Consider the following 9,782-nt stretch of genomic DNA (forward strand, 5'->3'; position numbering starts at 1 on the left):
CCGCGTTAGAGTGTTAGCCGAAATTCCTCAACTAAGAGTCCTCTGGCAATTGGTTTATACTATGAAGTGGAGAATAAAGGGTAGGTTAAGTTGTAAAATAAAACACGTGATTGAGCCACCAAAGAAACAATGCCTTTGGGGGGGGAAAAAACCCGGATGAAATGAAAAATAGAGACAGTGGGACAGAGGGAAAAACCGTCGATGTGAAATATATATATATTGGAAAGACTACCCGACGAAATATAGGATACAATTAAGGGTTGTGATGTGGAATGGGCCACTTTAGAGTTGAAGATTAGGGGGGTTCGTGTGTGTGGGTTGGTGAGGGGGGGGGGGGGAGAAGTGTGGGGGGGGATGGGGAGGGGGGGGGGGGGGAGGTGGGGGGGGGGGGGGGAGGTGTGGGGGGGGGGGGGAGGTATACATGGTCAACCCCGACGCTATAATTTACGAAGCGCCAAGAAATTAAGAAAGATCTCTTCTTCACAGGACGATGAGGATTGCACTGATCTTGTTACTCACGGCAATGCTCGCTGGGGGTGACAGTGAGGGGGACATTGGTTCGGCCCATTATGATTATCGGCAAGGAGTTGGAAGAATCATAGCAGAGTATCACCACATACACTTCAACATAAACATTCATAATCTAAGAAGCATATATACTCAAATTCTCACTAATTACCATATGTTGTCTCTAAAACAAGAACTTAAAGAATCAGGATTATTAAAACAAGTTGCAATCATTTGTGAAGAAATACGTCAAAATTTACAACAGATAGCACCTTTCAATGAAAAGAGTAGGAAAGGCTTGGTGGATGGATTGGGCACTGCGATTAAATATTTTTTTTGGAACCCGGATGCGGAAGATTTGAGAAAAATCAATAGTAACTTAGAACTACTTAACTATCAACAGCAAGAGGATATAGTCATGATAAATAAATCAATAAGTGTAATATATAAGGTCGGCAAGGATATAAACGCTAACATAGGAATTATCAACGGAAGTTTGTTAAATATGGCAAAAACTTTGAAAGACCAAAACATCAAATTTAATCTCTTCGAAGGAATAACCACGCTTATTATACAGGGACAAAATTTTCTCGATTTGTTAGGCAAAATAAAAAGATCTTTCATCTTTTCGGAACAATTATTCGATTTGGAAATACTTACATACGAACAAATGTCAAATATTCGTGCACACCTTTTGGGTATTTATTCTTATAAGGAGCTAATGTTACATTATCATAGCTTGTTAGATTTTCGCTTTACTAGGGGAACAATCGTATTTACCCAAGACTCTATCATATATGCCCTTAAAATTCCTATCCTAAATCCCATTGAATTCGCCTTTATTTAAAGACTTGCTATTATCAATAATAATAATCAAACGGAAATTATTACCACACCTTGGACTTTAATTGGACCTAAAATCAAGCTATATGCAAAGGAATGTCGGCTCGTTGATAAAGAAGTACACTTATGTCAACAAATAACGGCCGTCGGTACGGGGCCGATCATTGTGGGTGTGGGCTCTTCACTGGTGCTCGTTTACAAATGAACCGAGAATTCAACGTTAATATCATGCAACATGCAACATACCACGGACGTCAAGGACGAGGACGTCCTCGAACTTCGGCAGGGAGGAGTCATATGACTCGGCCATCGGGCCTCTGGAATGCCCGGGCGGCCGGCCCTGTTATCAGCATGGGTAGACTAAACATCCTCCTGGTGCTCGATTACGATGGAAGGGCAAGGGAAGGTGCTATCCATCGCTGCCTTCGCGTCAGCGACGATCATTCTCTGTCGGGCTTCTTATTTGTAAAGACGTAAATAAATCGGAAGTATTTTAATCAACGCTTTTAGTTCGATTATTTACTTGCCTATCCGAACCAAACAAATTCGTTGTCGTTATTTTCTTGCGTATTCGTAATTCTCTATTTCGGACGCTTGTAACATAACTCACGCGATTCACCGTGTATAATTTTAACGTATTGGAGTCTCTTTTCAGCCAACCCAGTACAATCATCGAATCAAACCAAAACGTTATCTTGTCGGGTTTCAATCCGCCGGCAGCTCGGACTTCTCTGTATAACCGCGCGAGTGTTAATGCTCCGCATAACTCTAAACGTGGTATAGTGGTATCCTTAAGGGAAGCCACACGACTTTTCGCGCAAAGTAGACGTACATATGTATTACCGAATTTATCTCGCGATCTTACATATAAGCAGCCGCTCTAACCAGATTGACTCGCGTCACAAAAACCATGCACTTGCACGTCAATCGGGTCGTCGAGTGTAATGCGTCTTTCTATCGTTAAACTGTCAATTAATGTCAATTGTTCTGCGAACTCTATCCACGAGGTGTGTAACGTATTGGGTACCGATTCGTCCCAGTCGACGTGTGTTTTCCAGCAGTCTTGGATGAAGATTTTGGCTGTTAGAATGACGGGTCCTAGGAGTTCGAGTGGATCGAAGATCTTTGCAACTTCGGATAAAATTCGTCGTTTTGTAATTCTTTCGTGAATATCTACTGGCGCGACGGAGTAGAGTAAACAATCATGATGTGCGTTCCATGAAATACCGAGTGTCTTTAAAATAGGATTTTCTCCAGAGCACAGCTCGACGTCGATGTTTTTTATGTCTAAATTTTCGAGCACCGGTCGGAAGTTAGACGCCCACTGTCGTATATTAAAACCGCCTCGTTTCAATATTTCAATAGTTTGATCGCGTATCTTTCCGAGGGTTTCGACATTATCAGTTTCCGTAATGACGTCGTCCACGTATAGATCGCGGTTTAGTATTTCGGCTCCGAGAGGATAATTAGCACCTTCATTCTTCGCGAGTTGTTTCATGGTTCGTATGGCAAGAAACGGTGCTGACGCTATTCCGAATGTCACCGTATTAAGTTTGAACGTGCGAATCTGTTCGCTATGCCACCAAAATATCCGTTGATATTGGCGATCGTCTGGATGAATCCATATTTGCCGATACATTTTCTCGATATCCGCTGTTAATACGTACCGATATGTCCGGAATCGTAACAAGTGTTCTACTAACGTGTCTTGTATTGTAGGTCCGACTAATAAGGTGTCGTTGAGAGAAAGTCTCTTATCATTTTTCGCGGAGGCGTCGAATACGACCCGTACCTTTGTTGTGCTAGCTGATTTGATAACCGCGTGGTGGGGAAGATAGCAACCCCCTGTAGGTTCATCTTCGACGATCGACATGTGTCCTAAATTGATGTATTCCCGCATAATTCGTTCATATTCCTTCCGAAGTTCAGTATTCGCGTATAGTTTCTTCCGGAGATTATGGAATCGACATAGAGCTATACCGCGTAGATGACTATTATTGTGCCCTTCTTCGCGAAAAGGTAAACGCACAATATATCGCCCTGATTCATCGCGCTTGGTGTTTTGGACATAATGATTTTCACAGTCTATTTCGTTTACCGACTCTGATCGCGTTATATTCGCTTCTTTACATAACCAAAATTTTTCTAATTGTTCCTTCAATTCGGTTGTTGCAAAAAACGTATGGTTTCTCTTATGATCGTTAGATTCGATTCCCCCGGCGACTACCCAACCTAATTGTGTTTTCTGGAGTATCAGATCGCTGCGTCCTGGTGATAAAGAAACTTGTCCTATTGTCATGAGCGCTAGTGTTGCTCCAGAGCCTATCAAGATATCGACCGGTCGTGGTAAATGGAACTGGGGATCTGCCAGTTTTCGATCAGACGGGATTTTAATGAGTTCTCGCGGGAATATTTCGCAGGGTACCTGATCAGCTATCTTTGAAACGATGAGTAGTGAAAGGTTTCGAATATATTTGTTATCTAATGATCGAATGTTTATCTCGATAACGCCCGTCGTTTGAGTTGTGATGTCGTTGATAGCGTGAATTGGGTTCGAATATAGTTTGATCGGCAAACGTAGGTCTCTCGCGACCTTCTCGATGATGAAGTGTGCGGCGGCACACGTATCTAATAGCGCCCGACATAGTCTGAAAGTTCCGTCTCCCTTTCTTACGCGGCACATCGCGCTCATAAGGAGTTGATTCGATACACCGCGCGCGTTGCTATTAAAGATCGGAGTTAGTCACGTGGAGATGGATTCAGTTTTGGACGTTGACGCGATCTCCTGCTCCGTGGAGGTTGTGGTCTCCTGTATCGCGGCCTTCTGTTGGCTATCATTCATATGTAGTGATGTATGGTGAGGTCGTTTACAGATTTGGCAATGTGAACCGTTGCATGGACCTCGATGCGTCCGTAAGCAATTCTGACATAATCTATGACGTTTGACCACTGTCAGTCTATTTTGTTCCGTCATATTATTGTATCGAGAACAGCGATATAAAGGGTGGTTAGCTCGTCTACAAAGAATACATCTCGTCATGGTACGAGTAAGAAACGTGCGTGTCGGACGTGTGTCCTGTCGTTTTCGTGGTTGTAAAATCATCTTCTCGGGATATCTACGTTTTGCGCGGGGCTCGAGGTTAGCGGACGTTGATGACGTTTCCAGCGGAGCACACGCACGCGCATATCAGGTTAAAAAATTAAAGAATTGCTCGATAGTCAGATATTCGTCGGAATCTATCTGTTTATTCCATTCTTGTAACATTTCGGGGGGTAACGCGCGTTCAGGCCACCGAACTTTCATTAAAAGTCTCAAGTATGGAGATGTGAGAACGCAGTTCGTTCAAGAATGCAGTTACGTCCTTCGCTGATCCGGCCTTCGGTCGGGGTATGTCGATTAACGCGTCGATTACCCGAGCAAATAGTATAAGTGGTACATCGAATGCCTGCAGTAAGGCTCCTTACGCGTCTTTATATTTTTCCCCGGTTAATTGATATTGTTTGATCGTTTGAAGAGCCTCGCCGCGAAAGGAGTCGCGAAGGTATACGTGTTTTTCTAAGTCCGATATATCACTACGCGCGTCTGCGAGGGTTAAAAAGCTAGATTTAAATGGGATTCATTTCCCTATATGCCCGTCGAATCGCGGGATCTCCAGACGCCGTAATGGTATTTGTTGATCGCGAGTTTTCGTGCTATCGTTGTTTTCGTTAGAGTTATTCGGGTTTTTAACTGCAGCGGTATCGTTTGAATGAATTTTGTCTCCGACCACGTGGTATCTTTCTATGAGTTGGTCTAGATCGTCGACTACTGTCTCTCCGGCGCTGTTATTACCACACTTTTCATGCAATGATTCATAATCATCTACTTGTTTGGTAAGACGTTCGAAACGCCTTCTTAGTTCATCTACACTTAAACTTCCTTCCTCAATTAAATTTTCGAAGTGCGTTAATCGCGATCCTAAATTCTGCTGCTTTTGTTCGAGCTGTTTTGGCGATGTCATTATGGATCGGTCTCGTCTATTCTATTCCGCGAAAACTACTCAAATCAATTTATAGTAAATATAAAAATCTCCTTTGTACAGGTGTATAGCCGTGCGTTGGGTTCTTGATCACGCGAGTACGGTCCTGATGCTGTAAATCGTTGGAGGGGGTATCCGTTTATTGTTAGTGGTAGCCCGATGGAGGGGGTATACGATCGTCGCTAGCTGTATGCTATAGATGGAGTGACCGGGGAGACGACTGTGGCGGTACGACCGAAGATCGCGCCCTCTAAAGTTACTAGAAGGCTAGGGAATAACGCTAAATGGAAGTGGTTACTAGTCTGTACGTAGCCGTTGATAAATGTTCAATAAAGAAAAGAGAGTCGCAAAAAAAATTCAGTCAAGTTTTATTTTTACTATAGAGAAACCCTCTACACGTCACGTCGTCTTCGATTTTTAGTCGACCGTTTAAATAAAGGAATGCATCGTGACGGTGGGGCCGCCGTAAATGTTATCGTTATTTGTACAAGGATAAAGCGATTTCCGCATTATTAAAAAATAACTATTTCATAAATCTGTGGCGTCTCGCACCAGCGCAGGGTCGACACCTCTCGGCCAACAGCGCGCAGCTGTAGCAGCGCGCGCAGGAAATGTGCTGACACCTCTCGGCCGACAGCACTAACTTACGCAAGCACCTCGTATCGCGGTTCCGCAGGGGCATCTGATTAGCCTGACCACGCCTTTGATTAGCCAGAGCGGAAGAGTGACCACTGCGACCGTTGCTCTCCCCACTTCCGGATGCCTGGATCGCCGTGGCGGTGCACACGCAGGAAAAACCACATCACTTCTACTTCGTCCGTCGAACTGTCCGGTTGCATCCTTCTCATCGCGCTCTTGCATAAACAATATTTCTCTGTGCATCTTCTGTACGTGACCACGTTGCACACCACGCCGATAAATAAAATATCGTCCCACGGGATCAAAAATATAATCGGAAATCTCTTTCCTCCGCACGGAGTCTCATTGGCCCATTCCTTTCTCCGCGGCCCGTTCCTCGCGTTAATGAGAACTCACCTTAACGCGCCTAGTAACTTAGGGAAAGAAATTCCCAAATTGGTGACCCCGACGTGATCCCGAGGACCATCTTCAGCAGCCCCACGTGCTCTCCACACCACTGGCTTCTCAGCACCACGTGCTCGGCAACACCACGTGTTCTTCATCACCACGTGCTCACCAACGCAACGTGTTCTCAGGCGCTACCCATCTTCGTGTGAGTACTAACTTTTCCTTCATCAACGGCACCTCTTTGCCTTAAAAAAAAAGAAATGAAAGAGAGGAAGATGCCCATCACACGCGCCGAGGCTTCCCAGCGCGAAATCGAACGCCAGAATACGGCACCGGCTACTACGCCGACCTCCGACGCTTTGACCGCCGCCTGCACCTGCACCTGCGCCGAGGCCAGCCAGCCCTGCGACGCCGGACGCCGACCTTGCCGCTTTCCACCCTTCACGCGTCAATGGCTGGACCTCTGGTTCGTGCAGCTAGAGGCCATCTTCAGGAACTACGGGATGCACTCGGACGACGACCGTTACTACGCCGCCGTAGCAGAGTTGGACCAGTACACAGTCGGGGAGCTCCAGGATGTGCTGAGGACGCCACCCGCTTCCGGTAATTACGAGCAGCTGAAGAAGCACGTCATCGCTCGTTTCGGCGACACCGTGGAGAAACGGCTGCAGAAGCTGTTCTCTGGCCTCACCATGGGCGACCGCTCGCCGTCTCAGCTTCTCCGCTACATGCGCCACCTCGCCGGCGACAGCGTCAGTGACGACGCCATCAAGGTCCGGTGGCTCGACCTCCTGCCTCCGCAAATCTCCCAGCTGCTGCAACTCCTGCAGACCATGGACCTGGACGAGCTCGCCGCCAGGGCCGACGGCGTCTACGAGGTCGTGCCGGGCGTCTGTGCCACCCGACAGGGGTGCTATCTCTCTCCGCCAGGCACCGCCCTTCCCAGGCCTCCACCTCAGCGGGACAACATGGACGGGGAACACACGGCGATGCACGCGATGCTCGTCAACCTGATCATCTCCAACAACCGGATGGCCGAACAATTCCACCAGCTGACCGTCACCCTCGGCGCTCAATCACGCTCTCAATCACGCTCTCGATCACGCTCCCGGTCACGCGCAGCCTCGGGGGGCACCGCGCCAGCAAGATCATCCTGGTGTCGCTACCATCGGAAATTCCGGGAGAGGGCTCGGAATTGCACTCCACCATGCAGCTACGAACAGGACAGGGCGTTAAACGAGTAGCGCCGCCGCACAACTTGGCGGTACACGGTGGCGCCGCTCGATCCTTTTCGGACTTCCGCCTCCACGTTCACGAGAGCTCGCTCAGACAAGCGATGCTCATCGACTGCGGCTCCGTGGTATTACTTCTGCCGCGCCGCCTGGTTTCCGGACCGTTGTCCCAGGACAGTCTCCAGCTCATCGCGGCCAACGGGTCACCGATCCACACCTACGGACGACGCCTACTGACGCTCAACCTGGGTCTTCAGCGCGAGTTCCCCTGGGTTTTCACCGTCGCCGACGTGCCCGTGCCTATCCTAGGAGCAGACTTCCTCAACCACACGGGCCTCCTTGTGGACATTCAGAAGCAACGACTGATCGACCTGGCCTCTTCCAAGGAATCGACGATGCACTACCGGAAGGCTTCCGTTCACGGGGTCGACGCCATCGCAGGACCCTCGGATCTCCACTATCGCACCGCCTACGACAAGCTGCTCGCTGAGTACGCAGACCTCGCCCAGCCCTCGGAGAGGGGAGCAGCGCTTCAGGGCTCCTCAGTGGTGCATCGAATCACAACCTCCGGACCGCCTGTCTTCGAGCGACCGCGCCGCCTCTCCGGCGAGCGCTTAGCAGCGGCGAAAGCCACGTTCGACCGCCTCCTGCGTCAGGGAGTCATCAGGCCTTCGTCGAGTCCATGGGCCAGCCCTCTGCACCTGGTGGAAAAACCCACAGGCGGGTTCCGAGCTACGGGAGACTTCCGTCGGCTCAACGCCATCACGCTTCCGGATCGCTATCCCCTTCCTGTCATCGAGGACCTACTCGAGGATAGCGGCGGCTGCTCGGTCTTTTCGGTACTGGACCTCCAGGAGGCGTACTTCCAGATTCCGATGGCCAAGGAAGACATCGAGAAAACAGCGGTCACGACGCCGTTCGGACTGTATGAGTTCCAGAGGATGCCGCTAGGTCTTCGAAACGCATCACAGACGTTCCAGCGGTTCATGGACTCCTTACTTCGCGACCTACCGTTCGTCCGAAGCTACATCGACGACCTCTTCATCCGGTCCTCCTCGCACGAAGAACACCTACGTCATCTACGGATGCTCTTCGACCGTCTACGGGAGGCCGGCCTATCCTACAAGGAGGACAAGGTCCAGCTCGGACTGCCCAGCGTCACCATCCTGGGCTACCAGGTCTCCGCCAACGGCATTCGCCCTCCGGAGCGCAAGATCGACGCCATACAGAATTACCAGAAGCCAACCACACCAAAAGGACTGCGACGCTTCCTGGGCGTCATCAACTTCTTCAGGAGGAGCTTACCGCATGCTGCTCACATCCAGGCGCCGCTCAACCAGCTTCTTCGGGGTCTTCCCAAACGCAGCCGGCGTCCGCTGGTTTGGAACGACGCAGCAGATCGAGCCTTCGAGGACGCCCGACGCAGCCTTGCCGGAGAAGGGGAAACCGCTTTCCTGTCGCCTACTGCTCCTCTTCGACTGTCTACCGACGCATCCAGCACGGCCGTTGGCGCCGCGCTCCTACAATTGGTCAACGGGGAATGGCAGCCTGTCGGTTTCTTCTCGCAGACGCTGTCACCAACGCAGGCTCGCTACAGCACCTATGACAGGGAGCTCCTAGCCGTCTTCCTAGCAGTTCACCACTTCCGGCGTATCCTCGAGGGTCGTCCATTTACAGTATTAACGGACCATCGTCCGCTCACCTTCGCGGCAAACCAACCCACGGACAAGGCCTCACCACGTCAACAACGTCAGCTGGACTTCCTACTGCAATTCGACATCACGTTCCAGCACGTGGACGGCGCAGACAACGTCGTCGCCGGTGCTCTCTCCCGGACGACGGAGGACGCTCCAGCTCTGGATGGGCCAACAAGCGCCACTACGTCATCGCCGACGCCGCCAACCTCAACCTGCGCCACCATCAGCCTGCCTTCGGCGCTTAGCCCAGAGGCCATGGCCGCAGCACAGGACAGGGACGACGAACTCCCATCGCTCGCAGCACGCACCTTACTCAACCTTCAGCGACTCAACGTCGAAGGATTCGAGGTGACCTGCGACATACACGACGGACGAGTACGACCATACCTACCCCGCTCGCTCCGCACAGCCGCCTTCGAGGCCATTCATAGTCTGGCTCACCCGGGTGTCCGCGCAAC

At 50.0% G+C, this 9,782-nt stretch overlaps 2 protein-coding genes across 2 annotated transcripts; one reads left to right on the top strand and one right to left on the bottom strand.

Annotated features, from left to right (window-relative positions):
• Window positions 1–2,230: 2,230 nt before the first annotated feature.
• On the bottom strand, window positions 2,231–4,033 carry LOC149033809 (uncharacterized). The gene has a single exon (XM_089170644.1). It carries the CDS (start codon window positions 4,031–4,033, stop codon window positions 2,231–2,233), a length of 1,803 nt encoding a protein of 600 aa, XP_089026770.1.
• Window positions 4,034–6,670: 2,637 nt separating this feature from the next.
• LOC149033810 (uncharacterized) lies at window positions 6,671–7,639 on the top strand. Its single transcript, XM_089170694.1, has one exon. It carries the CDS (start codon window positions 6,671–6,673, stop codon window positions 7,637–7,639), a length of 969 nt encoding a protein of 322 aa, XP_089026820.1.
• Window positions 7,640–9,782: the final 2,143 nt, after the last annotated feature.

Source organism: Polistes dominula, unplaced genomic scaffold (assembly GCF_049000335.1).
Source record: "Polistes dominula isolate Pdom_NZ unplaced genomic scaffold, Pdom_raw_medaka contig_286, whole genome shotgun sequence".
In the NCBI taxonomy this organism is placed as follows: domain Eukaryota; kingdom Metazoa; phylum Arthropoda; class Insecta; order Hymenoptera; family Vespidae; genus Polistes; species Polistes dominula.